This window comes from Athene cunicularia (assembly GCF_003259725.1).
Source record: "Athene cunicularia isolate RWA chromosome 4 unlocalized genomic scaffold, athCun1 chr4_part1, whole genome shotgun sequence".
Classification (NCBI taxonomy): Eukaryota; Metazoa; Chordata; class Aves; order Strigiformes; family Strigidae; genus Athene; species Athene cunicularia.
Genome location: NW_020799098.1, coordinates 11332545 through 11357562, shown reverse-complemented (window position 1 = coordinate 11357562; position 25018 = coordinate 11332545). Strand labels below are relative to the sequence as shown.

Genomic DNA, 25018 nt, shown 5'->3' with positions numbered 1-25018 from the left:
CCCATTCTTCCACCCCCTTTTTTTTTTTTTTTTTCATTCTGAAGTTGGATGTTTATAATAGAAACACAGAAGATGTAGCTACAGCAAGTCTGCTGGGCACTGCTGTAACTGAAACCTTTTAAAGGCAAATGTTTTGGAAGAGCTTCTTGCACGTTTTGTTTTACAGAACATTTTTGTGCTTGTTTGTTCAAACTTGGTCTCTTCAGCGAAGGAATGTTCTCTGGCTCCTTTTCAACATATATTAGTTCAGTGTCCTGTTAGCTTGAGGAGCTGAATCATCAGCTGCTCATGTGTTCATGCTTTAGCTGGGAGTTTTTCCAGAACAAAAGGTAAATTTTATTTATTTTTTTATCTTAAAATTTATTTTATTGGAAAGAAAGTTCACTGATTTTAAGGGTTTTTTTGAGTTCTTCTCTTCAGTAGAAAAACAACGAGCATGTATTTTCAACACAATCTTTCAGAACACCTATAATCTATAAAAGAAAGTTTTAATCATATATCCTTGTCAATTTATAGAGATTGCTGACTGGATAATTTAATTCTCCACTCACTCCAGTCATTACTCTATACAGCAGAGCAAAACTGACATAATCCAGACTTTGACTGCATATCTGAGGGGCGAAAAATTGCTATAAAAAATGCCTGGCCTGGAAGAAGAAAAAGCTGCTGCTTTAAATCCTCTTTGCAAGCCAAAAATATCTATAAAATTAAATGACACAACCAGGATACTGGACATCGGAGCCATATCATCAGTTTGTGTAAATCAGTGAAGCTATGCTGATTTACACCAGATGATTGTACTTGTGCATTTGGTCGTGATCTTTCCAAACACCACTACACTATTCAACTTTTTCCTTTGTCAGTAACTTTTTTTTTTTTTTTTTCCCCCTCAGCCTGAGTAGTTGCCTCAAATGATTTGTATATCTAAGGACCAGAAGAAATGAGAGAGCTTGGGCAGAAAATAAAGTTGGCAGATTACATGAAATCAAGCACTAATCAAGCACTACCTCTTTTTGCTTGAGAGGTAACATACTAGTTTGTCCAATATTGTGAGCAGAAAATGTCTACCAACACCTAAAGTGCACCGAAACATCAGCAAGTCTGATTTTGCTCAAAACCATACCCAGAAAAACCACAGAGGTTATCTAAATCTGGATGAACTGAATGTGCAGTTATTTTATCATGAAGCATCAGTGAATGTGCACAGGCTGACTCACTCAGTTGGGAGACATCAGTTGACAATTTTCTTTCTCCTATTACTGTATCAGATCCAAAGTAGAACTTCATCCAAAACAGAAATAACTGTTGTTTTCCATGAAAGATAGTATACAAATGATAACTACATAAAAGCATAATTTTCAAAACTGATTAACTGGGTATTTTAAAATCAGTTAAAGTGTCCTGCTACCACTAAAGAAAAATGTTAAATGTAATTACCTTGTTCCGACCATGAGGGCAGTGATGTATCTGCGGTTCCCTAACTTGTCATTCAGGGAAAGTTACCAGCTATCGCCTAAACCCAGAGTACGGGAGAACAGACACACGGAGCTTTCTCACTCTCACATACAACATGGGAAGTCACCTCTGTGTGGACAGTGCTGCAGAAGGCAGCAGGATGGAGGAGCTGCTCCAACAGAGACACTGCTTACAGGCACAGCCTGGGCCTTCCCTCGCCATGAAGAGTGGTGTAGCTTCGCTCTCACTCCTGTATCCCTGAAGGTACATGCTTACATCCCCAAACTGCCTCAGCTCACCGTGTGATGAACATCTCTCATTTTTATTTTATTCTCATTTGTTCCCAAGCAGGGGTGCAGTCATGATTAAAATAAAGTTTTTGATGTGGGGAAGATTTATGTCACATATTTTATTTTTATTTTTGTGCTTTGCTTCTGGGTACCAGTACCCCAAACATGACTCTTTTAACCAGAAATGTACTTTTGCACATTTCAGGCACCCTTACTGCAGCAAAATTACTACATATTTATTTCTAAAGATTCATAATGGAATTCAGTTTTTTAAAAATTATTTCCCTATTACTAATTCTGTATCACGAACCAAGATCATTGTCAAACATCACTAAGAACACAAAAAAACAACATGAAAATTGCACTGATGTTAATTAGTGAAATATAAAGCAAAACCAGAAGAATGAAGACTTTATATTTCTATTTTTCAGACACATAAAACATCATATATTTCTTTCTGTTGTTTAGAAACTCAGAGAGCAATCAGTGCCGGGTCTACCTAAGGTTTTCCAACCACATTTTGCCCACGGTATCAGCTACTGAATTTGTTTCTAACTGCCATGGTGTGTCTACATTTGTTCTTGATATTTTACAGCTTGAAGAACTTGCAGATGAAAAGTAGATATTTCATATACACAACTTATCAATGCACATTTTTTTCCCCAGCAATGTAAACGTCAGAATTATTTGCAAAAGCTAGATACCCCGAGTCATGGTCTGAAAACAGGAGAGAAAATTTCAACACTTACATGTGTTATATAATTACATAAATAACAAAACTAACTAAATTAGTATCAGCTCTGAATTACCAAGACAAATAAAAATATCATTACCCTAGTCTTAGAGAACTTACTGAATCCTTGGACATCATGTTATACAAAATGCTATTTAATTTTCATGTTACTTTTTTTTCCATTTCTATTTGAGATTACAGGGACATAATGGAACGCAAAGACTACAGCAAACTAATTTGGAAGCCAATATGCATTTCTTTACGAAAACATGTAGAGAAAACTGCAACAGAGAAAAGCAGACTGTACCATGCTGTTTGTAGATAGGAGGTTTCCTATAGATGTTATCTTTTACGCCAGTGTCTGAGGAAGGGGAAAGAGAAAGGAAAGAATAAAAGAGTAAGCAAGCAGTTCAAACCATGCAGCTCTAGTCTCCTCTCAATAACAGTAAAAATGCAAATGCTTCAGTAAAAACTACAAATTCATTCAGTGGTTTGTCATTCACTGGTTATGACAAGATAGTGAAGTTTAATCCATCATCTTTATATATTTAAAACATTGGCTATACGTACCTATGCAGCATAATCCTCCCTAAGTCAGTCAGAATGCTTTATGGCACATTGAATTGCATCTATTTACTGAAACGTAGGTTGTTACATCTGCACTACCAATGTATAGACAACAAAGAGGAACTGGCTCTGCTTGTCACTACTTAAAATTCAAATACAGATACAACAGACTACTATAATAGTCACGCTTGAAAAGGGACCATTAATGATTAAGAAAGTGTACATGTTCAGATACGGATGTTTACACTGGAAATGTCCAATATTCTTGTGGGCAATCTTATAGTTTGTCCATATTTTGAACTGTACTGTTAACATGGCCTTTCAGGAGTTTTTTGAAAGCCCCCAGAGCCACAGTCCAGGGATCCCATACCATGTTGTACAGACATCAGATTTACTTAGTACTACAGACCTGAGCAGATACAATTCCTAATTACAGCGTGATTACAGAAATGTTAACCCCAGAAGCTAAACACACATAATCTATTCCACTGAACAGGTAGATGTGCTTAGCAGTCAAAAAGCTAAACAGTGTGGACATAAATTTATTGTGCTTGTTGACAGAATGTAACTTGAAAACAGTATAGTACCTATACAAAGACACAGCCACAGTGAGCTTCCTTAAGTCTTCCAGCGATTTTCAAAGTCTATGTTAATATGACTCTCTAATTCAGAGAGTAGATGGATAAGGAAAAAACCAAACCCCCCTTCAGCCTTCCCTCCTGCACACATATTCAACAGACCTATGCAGCCATGGCACTATAAATAATTATGGGCTTTGTAGGCTTAATAACATTTGTCACTGTGTGCCCCCCTTAATGTAATTTTTTTTATATATACACATAAACACGCAGCTCTCTCACTCCTTTATTTCTGACATGAAGTTTAACAGGTAACAGATTTTTCATTTATCAGACATTTTCTCCTCTTGCAGTTCAAAATTCACAAATCAATACAAAAAAAAAATTATATTCAGAAGAGAATAAACAGGTGTCAGCAATTGAAGATCAAAAGCTAAGCAGTGAATGCCTACCTGGAATATGGAAATGCCTAGGAGCCTGCTGATAGACAGAAGGTGAAGATTTGCTGTCTGAGTACATGGATAAGCTTGGAGTGCTCCGACCACTTTCACTGCCTCCAAGGGGAAGAGCAAAGAAAGCAGATAAAAGAAAAAATGGAAGGCAAAGTAGAGTACTTCAAGCATAAAAGCTTGTCCAGAATGACTTGTTAATCCAACAGTTTTAAATATATGGTTTTCATAAACCCCATTATTTTTCAGCACAATGTACTGGCTTGAGACTCCAAACAGCTCATCCATAATGAATACCTGATCAATATCATCAGATTAAACTGCCCCACTTTGAAGCTAAAGTTCCTCTTTTAACAACACTTTAATGAAAACAACAATAAAAAAAGAACAACCACAATCTTGTAACGTGTTTTGCATAGCCTTAACTGAATATTTTTAAAAGCTTAATGCTATGGCCCATGGCCTGCCCCTGAAACCAGTAATGAAATAATTCAGTAGTGTTTAAGTTATCTCAAAGCAGGACTAGACCAAAAAACAGATGTTATGGTTAAGTCAGTATTCCTGCATGTATCAGTGACAAAAACAGATGTTGAAATTTGGTTCTTAATTGCAAACTTTTCCCACAGGTAACATGCCACAGCATTTTTTATTTATGCAAACAAAGTTGGATTATCAAGTCATGGTTCTATAATGCCATAGTCACTTCACCAGATTTCAAGATGTACATAGGATTTATCCGTATTAATTTCTCCACTTGTTTTGTCAAATGCTTATTAGGTGTCATTCATTTCCTCTTAGCTTATTTCCCTGAAGCATACTCTATGGCATTATAGTGCTGCTTGGCAAATAAAAAAGTAAAGCTCTACTTTTTTGGGACTTGTAAAATCCTATTAATTTACAGCACTGTTAAGCAACTGGAAGCCAAACATGACATTTATTCTAACATAAAATGGCTGTTAATTCACTGTTATTGTTCTAGTGTGGATGAAGCACAAATTTAATGGCTAGTAACAATGAAATTACAGCAAGTTTTTTGGGGGTAAATAAAGTGCAGCAGCTCAGAGCATGAGATCTGTAACTGAGTTCTGCCTTCAGGGAGCAGAAGTTTTATAACCATAAAGCTGCTGGATTATCATAACTGTCTAGGCCATGCCCATGGAGGTGGTCTCTGCCTCTGCTGACAAGGAGTGGATGATGCATGGTCATCGGTCTGTCACCAAAGCCAGACTTGACATGCCCCACTGAAGTCAGCTGGGTAGTGCCACTGAGCTCAGCGGGAGCAGAAACAGGCCAGACAAGGTCAGAGGAGAATGCTGTGCATCTCATGATGACACACTAACTAATTAGTTCTAAATATCGTGTCTGTTATTTTCACAGTTGGTGAAAAATTAAAAGTCAGAAACTGTTCAGCTGTTACCACTGTGTACCCAATAACAGTGATTTCTCATTGAAAAAATGTAATCTGAGCAGCTGAGGAATTGAAATCCCAACTGCACATGCTGATAACCAATGGTCCTTCCAAAAAGTAAGGGAAGAATTATGGAATTACTAAAAATCTGGTGTATCACCACCAGCTTGCAGTCAAGTTGTCCTCAGACAAGGAACCAGACAATTATTCAGTTGATTGATTCTTGCTTTGCTCTTGGAAGGAAAAAAGTGGTGACAGGTTTTCACTGCACATTTATTCATTTCCTCTTTGTTTGCTGCTTGCTGCCCAGACGCATGATCATCCTTACCAAATGGAAGAAGCCAGTTTGAATGCAAAGAACAGTGGTAGACACTTAAGTAAGGTCCCTTACAACTCCCAAAAAGCTTAAAAAAATTTTGTAATGTCATTCATTCAAATGTGATGTTACTATTGGAATTTTTTATTTAAGAAGAAAAAGGATTAAAAAGAATTTAAAAGAAAAGGATTTTTTTCAAGTGATTTTCACAGTGTATTAATTCCTCATTTACTTAAAAATTATATGTTAATTATATATTATTAATATATTAAAAATATCCATATATGACCTGCATGAATGATCACTTAGTTGAGCAGTAACCCCAAGGTGCTGGTATCATACACACGTAGCAAGTCGTTCTTCAGGGATAAGGTAGAGTGTCAGCGAGGAATCATGAGGAAGCATTGATTAAGAGGAATAAACTTGTAAGAAAACAGGATGCAAGCACAAATACCAGAGAACAGCAAATCTGCAAACCGCTGGATGCAAGGGTCATCTGTGTGGCGCAATTTGCAAAGCCATCACCACTATCTTGCTCAAAAGGGAAGAATTAAGGATGAAGTGAGGGAAAAGGTTCTTCCTGCAGCCCAGTTGCATAAGCCGATGCACATTTAAACTTTAATTCTGTCACTGATTTGGACAAAAAACACAAGAGTAGTTGTTTTTCACATTTTCCATACTAAGATGAGTATTCAATAATAACACAAACTGAAGATCCATGCAGAAAGTTCATGTGGAGGAACTACAGTCAGTCATTTAATCTAGCCTATAATTAAAGTCTCTAAAATGAGACTTTGCCAAGAATTTGTCTCTTTCAAGGTTTGCCTGGTATATACACTGAAGAAGAACTTCAAATAAGGTCTCGGAGAAAATACAACTACCAAAGTGATTTTTCAGACTTTTGGTTTCCCTTCTGCCACAAGCAGCTAAAGGCAGTGATCTGCTCTACTGGTCAGTGCAGAGCCAAAAACCAGAATCGTGAACTCTTCCTTGGGTTTTGTTTAACTTGGAAAGAATCTGGAAAGGTTTACTTTGAACTTGAGTGTCAACCACAAAAACTTCCTTGTGTCTTTTGGCGGCTGACGGGGGAGGCTGCTCTTTTAACCTTCTGTCTGTGGAGCCAACTGACCAGATCTCAGACCATGTTCCCTTTTCAAGAGAGTGTCAGCAAAAGTATGATACTGTTTATATCTCCTTTCTAGTCAGCTTTTATCTTATCTTGGAGGATGAGAAATTTGCTAACAAGATACAGTAAGAGCTGTCTAAGTTCAGGACTGAACAAACAGATACCACTGGCCTAATGAGAGAGATGTCAGACGTCAACTCCTGAAACTGGATCCTTTAATATCTCTGCACATGGTGCATTAAACTGGACAAGTTTTTTTGAAGTTTGATGACTAATTCTTTTCAAGCTTTCAAAGCCAAATAAATGGGCTTTGCAAGCTGTGCTCCTGCACTAGAAAGGCAAGATACTTTCCACCATGTTTTAAGTAAGCATTTTCTCAGCAGGACTCAGTACAGCCTGGACACTCACTGACTCCATCACCTCAAAAGGAAGAGTTACACCAAGTGTAGGTACTTGGAATATCACACCCTATGATTCACAAGGGCATGAACGGTGAAGATATCTTGAAGTGGGGCTGCCACAGGATTTATTCTGAAGACATTCTGAAGACAAAAATCCTTAAAAGAGCACAAGCAAATCATTTGTCTGCATGATAAAGAATAGCTCATACTATTACCCTTCATGGGAACTAGACTACAGTATACGGAAAGAACAGGAACTCAGTAATCATATTTTCACTGGAAAAATGATGAACCATGTCATTATCAGAAAGAATATGAAGCAAACTCAGTGAATTCAAAATGAAGATATTGCCTGTTTTAATTTCCCTAGGGTGGTAACAGTTCTGTCTCCTGGAAGCTTAAAGAAATATTTTTATTACAATTGTGAAGTGCTGGTTTTACAAAGATTATTTCTAGCACTATTAAGATGTGTGTTATTTTTGGATTTAATCACATTTTTTTAAAAAATGAGCATGATTTCACTTTGTTAAAACTGAAATGTCAACATAAACCTCGGTCTGGATACAAAACAACTATTGGTACAATCCTACTCTTCCCACACTAAGCAATTTGAAAAGAAAAAAATAGCACATTGACACCCTCAAAAGACTGCTCCATATAAGGAGGAAAAAAAAAAAAAAAAAAGTCTGCTACTGAAAGAAAATAATTCAGAGACCTTGAAGAGGATGGGGGCAAATCAGACTCGTTTCAGACTGAGACATTAACTCAGTGTAAAACAGTGGATAATCTATACAACCTCTGCAGGGATCAGGATTACTTATATAGGAAAATTATAAACAGACCCCTCTGCCTCATAGGATTGCTGTGAGGCACTGTAAGCTACTGCTTGCAAAATATTTTAGCTCCTTGATAAAAAGCGCTCCAGAATTGCAAAATATTATAATTTTGAGCACACTGTTAATAATTGTTTGGTCACAAAGAGCTGCCACACTTGAGGATTTCTTCCTCCAAACAGCAGCACTAATTAATTGCTGCTGCTCTGAGCAACAGCAGGTAGCACTGAAGAGGAACTCCTTTTAACAGGAGCGCTGCTAAGCAACTGCAGGCGGGCTTTCAAACAAGAGCTTCATATAAGGTGAAATCGTGCACTGAGGCACGCGAAAAAGGTTTTTCTTACTCAGTATATGGGGTTGGATAATATCATCCAAATTTTTTCAAGCAGTGCCTCGGAGAATAGCAAGGGTGTATGCCAGCCTTCCAAGAAATGCAGTGGGGGAGACTGCTTGAGGTTGTGGGAAGAAGCTTTGCAGGTAGATTTTTAAATGACAACAAACAGTTTATTCTTATCAGCTTTTTCCTCCAAAATTCTCACTCGGGGATCATATTTGGAAGACTCAAGCCTGATTCTGTTCCTGTTACACCAGTGAAATTCAGCTGACACTGGCTGCCCAATGAAGATGCATTAGTTATTTTTCCAAGGGCAATGAGTGCCTGCTATTCACTTGAGTTTGCAAGTCTGGTTCCTGCAGAGGGTCACCTCCTTTTCTGTAATGGTTACAATGGCAAGAACAACAGTTTTGCTTTATTAAATCAAACAGTACATGAGAGTAAAGGAACAGGCATTGAAAATATTTGCCATTCATGTCTCCTTCCAGTTCAAATTGTTACTAGAGAGGACAGACATGGGGGAAGACACATGTGGTAGCTGAATGTCTTCTCTTTCTGACATTTAACTAACTAGCTAAAAAAAAAAAAGCCTTTGCCTCAAAGGCTCTTGGCATTCCTCAGTACTGTCTCACATCTGCAACGTGAAGGTGATTAAAAGTTAATACCCACTAGAAAAAAAAAAATGGCAAGGAGAATAGAATCAGTTATTCTGTTATAATGTTTGGCACAGATTATTTACTAATCAGTGCAGTTATGTTTATTTAACTAGATTATCTAGTGCCATTTTTGGTAATGCTACAAATAATATGAATATATCTAAATGTAGTCTAAATGTAGGTTAGAAGATTATAGATAACTGATCGTCCAATGTTGGATCCCATGTATAAGCTTGTTATAATATTTATTTAGCATCACAAAAATAGGGTAAACACTGTATTTTAGAAAAGACTTTTAAATTATTCTCTCCATTTTCATTATAAAAGCTAATTCTTTCCCTTCAGCCCTTTGAAAGACAATTAACACTTACTGAAAAAAAGCAAAAATAAAACAACCCATACCCACTCAGTTCTTAAAACTTACACAGTACATCAAGAAAGCACTTGCACAAAATTAAGACAAATTTTATCCAAGTGGAAGCCATGCTTGCACAGACATAAAAGTGGAACACATCTGAATAAGTCTACAGTATCACAGCACGGTTTTGCATTCCTGGACCTTACCTTTGAAGAAAGGGATGTAATGATGTCTGAATGTAGATGTAGGGCTTGGGTGTTGGGGCAGGGAGATGCAGCTACTGGTACCAAGACTCTGAGTACCAGCTGGGGGCAACAGAGAGTAAGTGAAAATAAACTATTTAGTTCACTTACTGAAAGCCACAAATTACAATGCCATCCTTTTTTTCAGGAACATTTTCCTCCTGATGCTTAGAAAACATATAGTTTATATTTAAGACTTCATCTTTCTCTGGTTATTGCTAAAAACATCACAGTGGCCATACTATGCGGTTGGCCAAGGGACGCGGGCTTTCCGCAGACAGAAAGAATATCAGCTAAAATGCTGGTAATGTAACGCATCAGAAAATATTCCAGAAAAGGCACCACAAAAAGCATAGCTGCACTCAGGGGAAAATCTACATTTTTCAAAAGCTGCAAGAGGGAATGATATATGCTCATAATGGATCTAATGAAATGAAATGGGGAGAACCTTGTCTCTGCTGAGAACTGTGCTATGAGTGGGTCCAGTTCTCACTGCCGTCAGTGCATGCTGGTAGCATTTAGTTCACAACGCACCAGAGTACTCAAGTGCATGGCTAATTTAAGCATTTGAAGAAACATCCTGAAATTATTTGAGCTCTGAAAGTTAGACATGTTATTCAGTACTTTAAAAAATGTTGTCAAAAGTCAACTCTATTTGCTTTGTTGTAATAACGTCCTGATAACATATTTTGGAGGACTAATGGCAGTTAATAAAAGTGGCAATTACGATGACTAAAATCTAGCTGTGAAACATTAGAATTTGGAAATTCTTTCATCCTTCCTCCTTGCTTTAAGAGTGTGCAGCTAAGCTTAAGCATCACACAGCTGCCAAACTTTCAGCAGAGACTAATCATTCCTCTCTTTAATAAATCTTTGATACTCCATCTCATTTCCACTTTGTCAAAGACTTTTTGTAGTACAAATACTCAATTCCTGTAAAAACTGTTTCTGTTACCCATAAAATTTTCATTTCTACTGGAAAGATTAAGAACTCCCAATTTCCAAACTAGTTTATGATTATAATGTATCCCCAATGAAATTAAAAGACACCAAGAAAATAATATAAATGCTCTGTGTTCTCCACCCAAATGACAGAGTGGAGAAAAATTAGAATGAATTTTGAGCAGTTTAGTTGATTATTTCTAAGGAACAAACTCTGTACAGTGACCAAATATGAATGGGGTTTTGTAAGGGACTCCCATGCAGAGGTCAAAGGGAGGTAAGCCCTCCTCTCTTTGTGATAAGAGCACTGACACAACCACTACTACAGCCCAAAGCTGCAATAAACGTTGCACTAAGTTCTCCACTAAGGCAACTTGGCTTTCAAAACCCAGTCATTAGAACCACTAGTCACTCCTCCAGCTCTTGCACTATGGAGAGGACATACAGACCATAACCCTGAGGTACAACAAAAGAGGAGATGAAGTCACTCGGTCACCCTCTTGGCTTTGTGTGCATTCACTGCTACCATGCCGCACCTTGAAAGAGCTGTGGATTGAATGTGTAGCTTCAGGCAGGATGGGACCAGGATTAAGCCCTTTAAACTCTTCTATCTTCTGCTTACAGATAACTAAAATCAATCTTTCTAGATACTTGTTTTCATTTTCTAAGATGCTCATTCCTGAAGTACTTGTTTCCTTTCTCCCCAGAGGACTCTGTTTACAGTAAATAAATCACTGCAATGAACTGCTACTCTGCCTTAAACCCCTGTTTACAAGAGTCTACTCTACTTATAAGACAAGGTAGTGCAAAAATCTAGAGAATAAATAAGGCTGCTTTTCAATTACCTGGTCTGCTGTAATGCTGAGGAGAATGGGAGGTTGGAGTGTAGCGACCATAGCCCAGTGAGCCAGCAGAGCTAGGACTTGAAGTCCTGTACTGCTTGAAAGATCTGTCATCTTGGTCACCCTGAGAGGAAGAAAGAAAATATATGTCATCAGGGAAAAGAAAAAACTTCTGAAACAGGCACAATATGACTTTTCGTACATTTTGTGCAGTGTAGATGGAAGTCAATGCTGTCAACACTCCATGCAATCCCAATGAAATGAGGTGGCTTTCAGCTGTAAGCACCTCTCCCACAGTGTGACTGAAAGAGCTCTGCCAAGTATCAGAGAACAGTCATGTTCCCAGGAAAGTCAGCACACACATGAATTTAAAATGACAATGTAATCTGAAAAGAACATAACATAGAAGTGTTGTTTCAGGACAGCGTAATTCTCTGAACATACACCAGTGGGTGGAAGATGAGATCAGGTTAGCGTGATACTGCTGTGGTCACTCTACTCATATGAACGGATGCATAATGGTTACAGGCAACACAAAAATCAGCATTTGTTGGCTTAATTACATCACAGAAGCAACTGTGTCTGCTGTACAAACTGCCCAGCATACCATATTACAACATGGTCATTACTAGCTTGGTAAGCATTATAAACACTCAAAGGTAGCATTAGCATTAATACTGCAGCATTGTGCAAAGCAAGCCATAGGACCCATTCCCACTAAAGCCTTCGCTTTAACCACTTAAACCCACGTACACCCCTTCCAATCTCCTCACTCTATAACTAGTTAAATTACAACTGCAATTTGCATGTAGTGTCTTCTTATAAGTAAAAACATTACTGAGTGAATTAGATGTGGAAATTACTTTTTGTAAACTAGCTATAAAAGCAAATTCAAATTTCTTGTTTCTTTTAAGACAAGCAAGAACTGGCTTGAGTTAACTTCAAATTAGAACAAATCAGTGTAACCTGCTGATGCTCCCTTATGGAAAGTCATGCTCCAAAAAATGTTTCCCTCTCCTATTCCAGTAGGAGTGAGTGAAGACAGGCTATACCATAGCAGGTATTAGTCACTTGTCATGAATACTGGGACATCTTTAGGCATATGTGTGACTCCCACTGGATCATTCATCATTTAAACACAGAATATCCTACTTAGACACATCATCTCGCAGATTCCTATCAGTACAACTTAATTATATCCATTAATTTTTAGATGAATGCGGTTCACTATTTGGCTTCACTGGGATTATCCTTGACTCGAGAGATGTAGAATGTCCTCCCATCATTGTTTTTTCTCATCTTCAGGTATGTTCCAACCCTTCCACCTCACCCCAAAGACACTGATTGCATTTTCAGAAACAGAAAATCAGTTTTGTAGAGTGGTAAGTATCATTATTGATTTAATATCCATTTCAGAAATTATACGAAAAAGTGAGAACAAATGATGTCTTCCCAAGCATGCAGTTTTGCAGGCATTCTGCCACCAATCCCTCTATGCCCAGTTTGAGATGTTTCCTTCCCAAAGAAACTACATTATTTAATACCCACTATAACCCTTGTGAAGAGATTTATAAGCACTATAGCAATGTCTCTAGAAAGTCTTGTGATGATAGTTAAATATTATATGAGTGTTAGCTAATGGTTGATGATATGTCCGACTGTATGATAGAGTGGAATTTTCCCCTAATAAAAATCCTGCCACAAAACTGGTGACGAGTTTGCAGATGATGATTCCTGAGCACCTGATCATAGACTCTTCAGAGAAAGACAGCAAGCATGGCAAATCTGGATAATGTGGGAGCATCCACATAACACAAATCATGGCAGCACCAACCTCTATACCAGTCACTTTTGGAATTTAACAGTACTGACAGTTTGACTGTATAACTGGTAGCTAATTTAAACAAAATTATTGTAATCTTCCAAAACACCAAGACTTCATATTGATTTGTTTCAGAACTTACCTTTTATATACTTTATGTCTCTGTAAGGAACAGTCAATCAAGTTCACGAAATCCATTATTAAATAAAGCATGTTTTTATTTTTAAACTATCAATAACATTACATCTCTATTGGTTAACCTCTCTGTTTAACCAGTCACTATAGTCACAGTTTGTGATCTACAATCCTTAATGGAAATTCTCCACTATTACCAAAATTTTGCCATACATAAAATAGGTATGATGGAGAAATTAGCCAGGCCTGTGACACATAATTGAGTTACTATCTGGTAAATGATGTGAAATGCTATCCCTGCTTCTAAAGTGATGTTTCTTGAAAGAATGACTGGCTTTGATCATTAATACACATTCAATAAAATACACAGACCTATAAGTTCAGGTATATACAAATGATTTAACATTATGTGTGCACAAAAAGTGTAAGTAGTTTAACTATTTGTGGAATTAAATTTAAAAAAAAGGAAAAAAGAAGAGAAAGCTATGCCAAGCATTAATTCAACTCACGTTGGCAGCTTTAAATGTAAACTTAAATCATATTTCCCAATGTAATTTATTTAGTAGAGCTTCAAGAAGTGACCACCATACAATCTTTATTCTGGAAAGCAGAAAGATGGATGACCATGGAGGTAGATGCATACAGATGACAATCCAGAAGCAGAGCACATATTCAACACAAGTAACACTGTGAAAAACATAAATGATAAAACCCCATGCACTGTAAAGGTAGGAGGCAAACCCCACATTTCAGATGCTGCTGGTAATCAATATGACTGGTTTTATGCATCATAAAACAGGTCAGAACAGGAGAACAAAGGCATTGGGGATTACCTCAGTAAGTGTTGGAGAGAGCAACTGAGGTGACTGCAAACAGCAACACACAACAAATTAGTGATACAAATTCATGCATGATGTTACTTGTGAGAACTACTTTTAAAATATCAATATCCATGTATAACACATGATAGACTTAGGAAAAATACCTGTCAATTAAGTAAAAAGGCAATTTTTCTTTGTATTTGTTCTTAAATAAGTAAATAAGGAATAAGAGAGAAATAATTTCATATGAAGCTTTGGTTGATTTCTCTACTACAAAATCCTGGGTCCGGTGAGGCCAGTCCTGTGTCACAGAGAGTGCTGCTGGTAGGGAAACTCCCATTTAAAGCAACTGCCTGAAACTACATAGAAACACCAGTTAAATCTGCATTGAAGCAAATCTGGAGTAGAACTTTGCTGTTCAGAGCTGACTGTTCTAAGGGAATTCAAAATATCTGTACTACTGTGGTGGTTTGACCTTGGCTAAATGCCAGGTACTATTTAAATTCTAATTAAACATCATGTAATTTGATAATTTGCCGTTCAGTCATTTTCCTTTCAAAATTAAACATTATGTTTTGCTAGTTGAGTAAATCTACCAAAACTAGTGCAACTGCAGGTGGTAGCCAGGATGCTGAAATTTGGAAGACAGGATCTTTTTTTTCCCCTGCCAGTATCAAGGATATAAATATTTGGAGCACCATGGATTCCAAGCACCACCCAAAATCACCTCAGAGTGGGTGCAATGACTGAGTCCTCGTAGGAGCTGGGCGGAAGGTTGTTTAGTCTATGCACCTCTGCCAAGTCTAGATGTAAATGAGCAGTTGAGGAGGCCCACAAACATTATCAGCACCCACGAATTTTGACACAGAAAGGAAGTGTTTATAGTCCACAAGTTCAGGGCTAGGCAGCAGCTTTCAGTTTTGTGAAATCAGAAACCTAAATACCATTTAAACCCTCTACCTGATACGATCTTAATTCTTTTAGGATGCATTATAACGGAACTACTGTGGTTCAGCATAGTACAGAGAGGGTTTGGAAAAGAGTCTGCAAAACCTAAAATATGGGCTGCACTTCACCTGGGAGAAGTACTGAGATTTTAGTGGTACCGATTAAGTGTAAAAGGTCTAAGTGATAGCACGACTAGGGCTATTATAAATACCATGGCTATTATTTATAGCATTTATTTCTACCCATTCACTTACACCTATAGAGAACAAAGCAGACTTCCATTCTAGACCCTTGCTAATATAGTATATATTATCTTGCTAATATACCTACTATATCTAAGAGGTTTGATTTGTAAAAATCTAAAATTATAAAACAAATCAGAAATTCAAAGGAAAGGTAGATATGGTTAGGGAAGAAAAGCTAACTTGTATGACAGGAGTTATATACAAATACGCTTCACAAAAAACAGAATTAGTAAGATTATGTTAAATTAGATTTCATTAGTACAAACTGCGTAATATTAGCTCTGCATATGAATAGGTTGAAATGAATGAATGACATGAGAATGAACTTTAGGGACAGCTGAAAGATATCTGCACATAGGAAAGTGATACCACTGTTGTGTTACCAAAATAACATGGTAAACTTTAAAAAAAAAAAATTAAATCACAAAAGACATTTGGCTTTGCTTCTGATTTCTGCATTATAATTAGCAATGGCTCCCGTTTCCTGCATGCATGTAGAACTCCTCTCATACAAAAACATTTTAATTGCATGTCATCTGTTTAAAAAAATGATCACAGAAAACAATTCTTTAACTTCCACAAGCTAAAAAGTGAAATGAACATCTTGCTTGTGTTTTGGAAGGTGTGAATGAATGGATGACATGACTCAATTAACTGAAGATATAAAAGTTGCAGGTTTTTAAAATTATGACCATGTTTAAGAGTGTTCAGCAACATGTTTAATGATGCACATATAATCTCAAATTCATCGTAAAAAAAATACCCATGTTTCAGTACCTCCCCGTAACTATGCCTGTCATCTGCAGAGTAACTGATATATGGAGAATAGGAGATCATATCTGGGCGGTCAATGTTATAGATGGCTTTATTTTTAGGAAGAGCAGCCAAATCCCTGTAGTCAAGAATTTCATCTCCAAGCTTTGCCTAAGAAAAGGAGGAAAGAAAGCAGTGAGAATAAGAAAGAATATGATCAGGATGCAATCAGAATAGGACAGGTAAGTGTAGGTAGAAAAGTCATCATCATCATAATTAACCACTTTTTCTGTTTGTGCACATTTAAATCTCTTTAATTTACTACACAATGCTAAATATTACTGCTGTTTTCTTTTTATATACCAGTGCTTTCTCCTCTTCTTTGTCACTAGCATTTGGTTAAGAGAAGCAGCATGGCATCATTCTGCTTCCCTTGGTTATATCCTGCTTACTGCTAGCTGCACAGACACACATGGAGGACAGATATTGTAGTCTTTTCCAGGCAAAACACCCTTAATTTTAAAGTAGTTTTGGTGTGCAGGGTTTCCTACCATAAGCAGTAGTGAATAAGCAAATATGTATTTCCAACGTATACTCTCCAGATGTTGAAAACCATTAATCAGATCTTTTGTTTTTCCCATTCAGCTGTGTCCCACAGCTTCAACTCCTTTCCTGACTATGTCTAAGTATCCCTTAATTATGGGTAACAAACCAGCAGATGATGGATTTGCACCATGGTGGATTAGTTGAAAGATCACAGATGCCACTTAAGGAAAGTTCAAATCCTTTCATGAGACTCACACAGCCAACAGAGAGAAAGGGCTGTGTCCCTCCCCATTCTCCTCTTACTACACTTATTCCAAAAGTGTAATTATAAAAATGCCATATTTGCACCAACTATCCTCAGGATAATGGTAACTTGCACCAAAACTGTATCCAGTATGTACTGTCTTGTAGATACAATGACAGATTGTCCACATTGAGAGTGGAGAAATGGGCTGCATAATTGTCTCATTCTCAGTTCAGGCTTTACATAATTATAAACTCTTTGTTGGCAACAAAATGATGAGTGCAACTTCCTATTCTCTGAAAATCATGGTATGATCAGCTATAAAACTGTAATAATGTTTTCCACATGTAAAAATATTAAAGTATCCAGAATTTGTGTGCAGTGATTATACTTTTTCTTAGGATGAGCTAAGAAAAATTAAATTTTCCAGGGAAGTTTTCTATTTGGTTAGTCATACAGGAAATGACAACTTTCAGTTATCTCTTTTTCTAAAACAATGTATAAATTTGTGCAAGCGTAAGCAACATGCAAAGGAGGAAGATTCCTCTTAACTATGAAAGTGGAACAGAGCGTCCATAACCATCACATATTCTCATCCTCAAAACTCAGGAAAAAATGTGTTTTAATCAAATATGTAAATCTTCACTGAACTACGGATCTCACCTTCCTTGCAGCTACTTTAAGAAACTAAAGAGAAATTAAATAGCCCCTTAAAGAAAATAAATCCCTCCCTACTGAGAAGCCAGTAGCAAGATCTGATGCAGAGACACGTCATGCAAAGGTAAGGAGGAATTTTTGTTCATTAGGTCACTTCCAGGAAGACTTTGGGCAGCACTGTACCTACAAGGAAGGCAAAGGAGGCTGTGATATCCAGGGTTGTGGAGATTATTCTAGTGAACCCAAAGTAGTTCAGAATTGGGACTATTTAATTACAGTAATTTTAGCCCCTATCCATCTAGATGTGCAACTTGAGATTCTCCCACTAGACTTCAGAACTGTCAGGAGTAAAACTTATCTAGTTACATAAAATGTAGGCAAATTTGGATGAAAAAACACCTTAGAGATACAGTAGCCTTCCAAACACTCAATTATACAAACATTCAGCCTACATTGTTTTTTATTTTATTTGTTTCACCTAGTTTCAAAGATGTGAGTGAAATTCAAATAGGCTAGGCAAAGCTCAATTTACAGCTAAAAAGCTTTAAGCCATTTGTTCAATACTCTGGTATTTTGGATTCTGTTAAAACCATGTTCCAAGCTGAGAGTATCTATTTAATTTGGAATATGTAATTTTACAATTGTATAATTGCAAATATGATCTGTATAAAAATATAATGTGATTTCTATTCCTAGTATGAGAGCATACAACACAGCTATGCAACCTAACTTAAACCGTCTGGTTTGATATATTAGGTTGAAGCACCTAATTCTCTCTTCATAAAATTTATCTAAGGATAAAGAAGGACTTTTATTTAAGCCTTATTTAATGGTGTAATTTAGAAATCAACTAATTTTTAAGTGGTATTTAGGGACTCTGAGTGAATATCACCACTAGGGTAAATTTCAGTCTGGATATAATGAAGCCATCACTAAAGATCATGAAAAGATGTCCATTAACTTGAAAGGGCATTGGCCTGTGCTCTCTCACAGTGCAAGAAGATACCAAAGTCTGATATTAACAGGTGAAGAAAAAGCTGTATGGCTTTAGTAAACCACCTGTACGAACCACATTCAGGTTTAGACCAAACATGCTTTCTTCATCTTTCCCTAGCTGAGCACTCAACATGACCCAGAAACACGTCTCCCATGAGGTGGTGCGTTGTTCAGAACGATTGCGTTGCTCTGACTTGATGCCTTTGAAAGTAACAACACCATGAATGCACAGTTCCTAAGCTTTAACTGTTTTCTCTGAATGCTTTTTTGTTCCAACACCATACTTCACAGAGTTCACCAGCTGCTGAAGTACAGTCTTACTGTCAGTTTTAATGATCTGAATCCATGCTACTGAAAGTGGCTGTCCTGTGTGCCCCTTCCCACTCTGCTCTGGCTTCCATGTTAGCATTAGAAGACATGTAGATAGCTGGGTCTCTTTTTGCCTCTTTGGTTGGCCGGAGTTTTTTCCTGGGTAATTTTTTAACTGAATCTAGTCTCAAATCTGACCGATCATACCTCTGTGCAGCCACTAGCACCAAAGAGGAGATGGGAAGACATGGCCAGAGGCAGACAGGGCTATGTGTGGGTGGGACCCTCCTTTCAGTGGCAGCATAAAATTTAGTTATGGTAAAACCAATCACGAAAGCACCCAAGACAAATCTTGAGCACGTCTGTAAGTCATAACACTCCTGTAATAGAAAACAGATGGAAAAGATACCCAAAGAATCATTTTGATAATATAGGAGTCCAGTAACATGTTTTTAATTCTTTTTACTTTCCTGTTCGTGAAAGCCAAAATAGGATTTAATCAATCTCACAGCTTTGACAATTAAACAGTCACAGATGAGACAGATATAGTAAGAACTTGCATGCCTCTGGGAAATCTTTTTTCCTAATTGACTCATATTTGTGAGACAACTTTATTCCTTCACAGTCCCAGCTGCTTCAAAAGTAATAGTACAGTAACAAACATTAGAGTTGTGTGCTGATTTAATGATATCCTTCAAAAAAACAGAAAAAGAGAAGGGAGGTTTGTCCTTGACTTTTAACAGCCTGTGAAGCATATTTAAAGCAGTAATCACAAACACCAAAAAAAACAGTACCATCCAACAGTTAGATAAATGTCACTAAAAACATGTAAATCTTAGAAGGATGCTCATGCTTATAAAAACAATGAAGTAGTACATGGCAGGAGAGAGAGAGACCATCTGGCCAAAGCAGTATTATATTACATGGTAATAGGCTCCTAGCACAATGAATTGTTTTCACAGGAGTTGGAGGCGACGACTTTTTTTTTTTTTACTGGGAGTATACCACTGATATTCACCAGCATGGAGCTCTCCTAGGAGGAGAGCTCAGAAACACTGATAAGCATTTAGATAAGGGAGGTTCCTTCACTTCTAGTTCAATCTTACTCAGATAAAGGGTATATTGTGTTCAAAATAATTTTTACTTCAAGAAAAAAGACAAGTTTGGCTCCAAGGCACACTTTTACTTGTCTTAGTGTAGTAGATAAAAGCCCTTTATCTTTGTGTAATAACCTCTCTGGCAGTCAATCATATTTTCAGCAATTTCTTTTATATGTGGTCCTATCCAATGAGAACGACCTGCCTACCAGAGGGATACTTGGACAGGACAAAGAGGCCTGGGAATACTGAAGCTCTCCAAGAGATGTTTGTATGGATCATGATACATGTGGATATTTTTTACCTATTGGTGGTAGCCTTGAGCATCTGGCCATGAACATTAGCTACAGCAATTATGACAAGCAAGGTACACCTGGTATTGAAAAAAATACCCAGCATAAGCTTTCATCATACTTGTTATTTTAAATTCTCTCTGTGAGCTTTCCAGAGCTAGCACTTCTTAAACCATAAACACATCAAAGGTCCTCTGAGGTTAGGGACTGGCATTTGTCAAGGCCCAAGTCCTGCAATCACATGCATGAGTATTTTCATAAGCTATCAGATGCAGGCTCAAGAGCTCGATTTAGACAAGTTGCATTCAAATCTAAGCTTGTAATCTACCTGTGGGCTGTACTGTTTATTTAAACTTTTCTTTTTAGAAGGCACTGCGGTACTTTGCATGCTTTGGTATAAGCCAGCTCTAGTCATAATGTAAGTGCTATAAATACACCACGAAAAATAAGAGGAAACTGCCAGAACTCTCTTACGGCAAATGCAGTATTCAAACATTTTAAATGTGAGAAAGTAAATTCCATTTTAGAGGATTCACCAACTGCAGTGGTTTGCAGACACTAACGTTCCACACAATGTGCTAAGTTGTAGGAGGAAGCACAGGGTTCTCCCCATCCCACAGAACAAATTTCACTGTGAAATACTCACATAGATCACACGGCTTGGGGAACCTGATGTACTTGAAGCAGGTACAGAAATAATACTCTCAGAGGAAGTCCTTGTTTCCTATTGCAGGAGAAGAGAAGTGAAACAGATAAGAAACAGAGGAGAGGGAGAAAATGTAACTGTTACTTCAAAGAGAATGTGCCATACAATTTAATTTAACCTTTACCACCAAAAATGGCATATTACAGCTAGCTCTAAACATACAGGCATAACAAGGGGTTAAAAATGAAAGAACACTTTTAGTCAATCAAATTAACTTTTGAAATTAAGGCATTATTTTACATTTGACTTTCTTTTCCCCTCCCTTCAGGACAAAATGGCCTGGACCACTTCTGGGCTGCCGGGACAGCCTTTGGGCACTAGCAGAGACAGGTCAAATTACAAGATGATACAGTGGCAGCATTTTTAGTCTAAGGTTATACCATCAAGCCGATCTACACTGCTTCTGAAACGTGTCACATTGTGGTGCCATTCACTCACAGCAAACAACACAACAACCCGCAGAGCATCCTGAATCACACCCAATAGGTTAGCTTCCCTCTCTCTGATCGTAAGACTACCAGATAAATTTTAATGCTCAACTGGTTTAGCTCTGTTTTCAACCATTTTGGAATTCAGAGTGACAGACTTTTATTGCTTTCTTTTTGGTAGATTCCATTATGATGAAAAATATAATTCCTTTTAAATAACAAAGGGTTGTGAGACACAGTGATATTAACCATGAGTGAACAGACCTGACATTCATAATTGAAGTTTGAACGAATCTTACTATGAAATCAATTGGTTTATACCCTCTTTTACCCAAGTATGTTAATTCTGGGTAAATATTCTTTCTCATCTATGGAAAAGCATGACCGTGATCGCAAAAAGTACATATTTTTCCATATGCTCAGAATAACCATCATTTACTGTCCCGCTGAAAGCTGGCACTTCTTACCTGGAGGTTACAACGGTTCAGACCCTTAAAAGGATTATTATGCTGTCAGGTCAAGGTAACATTCTTCCTACTACTCCAGTCTTGAAGTATTTACCAGCTTTTAGAAGCAATATGTGAATATACCTGTACTGTATTGTGTTATCAGAGCAAACAAAGTAAACGATCACAACTATCCTTCCATTGACCTTCTTTAACCTAAATATTCCTGTGGCTTCTCTGAGACAATACATGGAGATAATTTATCCACATAAAAAAAGATTCAGTTCAATTGTTTTGGCATGTCAGACCGGGATTTTAAAATTTTCTCCCTCTCATTTTCACTTGTCTCACACTGAGGCTCTGTATACACACAGGACCAAGGGGACAAGCAAGGCAATAAGAGAAATACTTGTTGCTGCTGCTGAGATGATCATTTAACACAGACAGTGTAATTGCACTGTTCTTCTGCATAGTTAAAGCACACTGCAGTTTTCCAGAAATTGTGTAAATGACATGAAAGTGTCATCAACGTACTGATGTCATGTGCAAACCGTAATTCTCCTTCATGATGTCCTTACAGGAGGCCCAATGCAGTAGAGGGGGAAAAAAAAAAAAGACGACAAAAACTGCACTGTTCCAATGTTTTGAACCCTGTTAACTCAAATGTCAGTTTTGGATTAACCTCAGGATTTCCTAGATAAAGCTTCAGAGCTTCGTTGTGTGTCATGCGCATCAGTGGAGTGTGTTTTAAGGTCACACAGTGTAGCATGACCTTAAAACACATAAAATACCTGGATGAACATATTTAACAAATCTTAATAAATTCCAGGAGTTTTTTCATGGTCTCTCCTCAACTTAGAAGTGCCATCTTGTTTTTAAGAAGAACTACAATTCATCAAAATTTCTAACTTTCGCAATCAAAGTATAGAGTCTCATCTTTCTAAGGTACTTCTGGGGATTGCTTCCATGCTTCCTCACAATATGGTTACTCTGACAAATTTTCCCACTTCTCTTCCTGGTGATTAAAACCTGCTCATTCCACATCTCTTACACACTCTTTATTTTCTGCATGATCTATTACCTTTTTTTAGCATCCTCAGTCCATGACTGCTACACATAATCTCCTAGCTTCTGCAATACCTCACATCTCAGTTGACTCTGTTGCTTCTGTTCAGTTCTCTACTACGTTTTTATTCTTCCTCCATCTCTTTTTTCCTTTATTCCTTTTAATAATCATTATTCTTTCTGTTACTGTTTGATTTCTCCTGTCTTCTCCAGCTTCATCCCTTCTGTTTACAATCTCACTATCTCATCATTTTTCTTTTTGCTGTCACTCTTTTTCACAACTTGTTTTTCCCTTGCACTCCACCTCCAAAGTTTTGGAGTGTGCTGCCACTTACTCCTTCTGCCTTTGTCACCTACTTTAATTACATGCTGTGCATATATCTATATAAATATATAGAAAGGTAACTTTTAAAACCATCAAGGTTTTTAAAACCAGCAAACTCAACCAGTACATCCCATTCCTGACTTGACAAGTTATGTTGAAAAGTCCATTGCAATGACATCCTTTTTTTCAGTAATGCACGTAAAGACTAAAAAAAAAAAAAAAGAGGAAAAATTAAAAGAAAAGGAAAAATGGCTAGACTTGGGAGAATTCTTTGGGCTCCATTCTGGGTTTTTTTCCCTACTCAGGCAAAACTCCCACTAACTTTCAGATACAGATGTCTTCTCTGCTGGGGAAGAGGCAAACTCCCAGCACTCAGGAGAGATGTGTTATAAATGACTTAGCCTTTACACAATATATTACAAGTACACCTTATTTGCCTTTGTGAGGAAAGCACAGCCAAGTGCAAACTTGTCTGCTGTCTGTCTTTGAAGGAGGGGAAAAAACATTTGCAATAAATTACACTGGGTTTTAGCCCTTCAATTTCAGTTACTCAGCCAGTATAAAATCCTTAGGAAGCCTGAAATATTGCTTAATAGTAGTAGGCTGAATCAGAAGCACTTATTAAAGTATTTTGACAAATTTAAATATACATGTATTAAAAAATACATTTTATACTGAAATGCTACTTATTTGATATTCAGAGCTTGTCATGAAGAATTCCAGGGCAGTTGCTTCCCAAGCACATGGGTACAAGAAAATACAGCCAAAATCCTTCAGGGTAAAGTCCAAACCAAATTTTTTTCAAAACTGTAATTTAGTCAAAGTTGCACTTGCTAACACACCAGATCTGTAAACACTATTTTTATAGCTGCTGCCTGCTGTTCTGACTTGTCCCATGTGCCTTCTGTCTAAGCTATGATAAATCAGAGTTTTTTTTCAAACAAGGATACCAAGGGTACCAGTTGGAGCATCAGAGAACATCAGAACTGAAAAACCCCGTACTTGGCCTCTGCATTAAATGAGATAGAACTATCTCAGTTCCACCACTTCAGAGGGATCACTTCCCCAGCTACAGATCCATTCTTCATTTCCTAGGGGCAGCTTATTCATCTGCTAACCTTGTAATTATTAAGGTTGCCAGAACTCCCCCCTTTTCCCCTTGCACACAGACAGATGCACAAATCATCCAATTAAGGAGGTACTTAAAGCCAGAGATTAAATTAAGTTGGGGCTGGCTTGCCAACATTTTACAAACAAATAATAAAAAAGAAATTCCAAGGAGATATTTTTTTGTAAAAACAAATAATGTGGAAGTCCTCTGAACTTTTAAGTGCAGAGCCACATAAAAAGAGGTCATGCACTGATCACATCATAATCAGACAGGAGTTTAAAATTAATTTTTTTTCTTACTCATATTTTCACATTTTTTCCTTACTCAGCTTATACATATAACTCTTAGGTCAGCATTCTCCTGAAGATGTAGCTTTAATCATTAAGTAAAAGCAGAATATTTATATTACATTATTACATTAACCTACTAGATTTCTGCCATTTAAAATTTAAAATTACAATAGTGGAAAAAATTCCAAACCCTTCCCTCCATGCACACTTGAAAAAAAGGGATAGAGAATAACATAACAATGGAATAACAC

The 25018-nt window shown here is 37.2% G+C and overlaps 1 protein-coding gene across 15 annotated transcripts in view; it reads right to left on the bottom strand.

Moving 5' to 3' along the window:
• ABLIM2 (actin binding LIM protein family member 2) overlaps nt 1-25018 on the bottom strand; it is a 134227-nt gene that overhangs the window by 28344 nt on the left and 80865 nt on the right. For 4 of the 15 annotated variants that reach the window (XM_026847188.1, XM_026847189.1, XM_026847192.1 and 1 more), the window contains exons 9-15: nt 21043-21120; nt 16279-16425; nt 14321-14353; nt 11534-11654; nt 9711-9809; nt 4076-4177; nt 2786-2839 (exon numbers count right to left, since the gene is read on the bottom strand). In XM_026847188.1, coding sequence (XP_026702989.1) covers nt 2786-2839; nt 4076-4177; nt 9711-9809; nt 11534-11654; nt 14321-14353; nt 16279-16425; nt 21043-21120 — 634 coding nt within the window. The remainder of the gene's footprint in view (nt 1-2785; nt 2840-4075; nt 4178-9710; nt 9810-11533; nt 11655-14320; nt 14354-16278; nt 16426-21042; nt 21121-25018) is intronic. The other 11 variants (XM_026847190.1, XM_026847199.1, XM_026847196.1 and 8 more) reach the window with 7 other exon arrangements.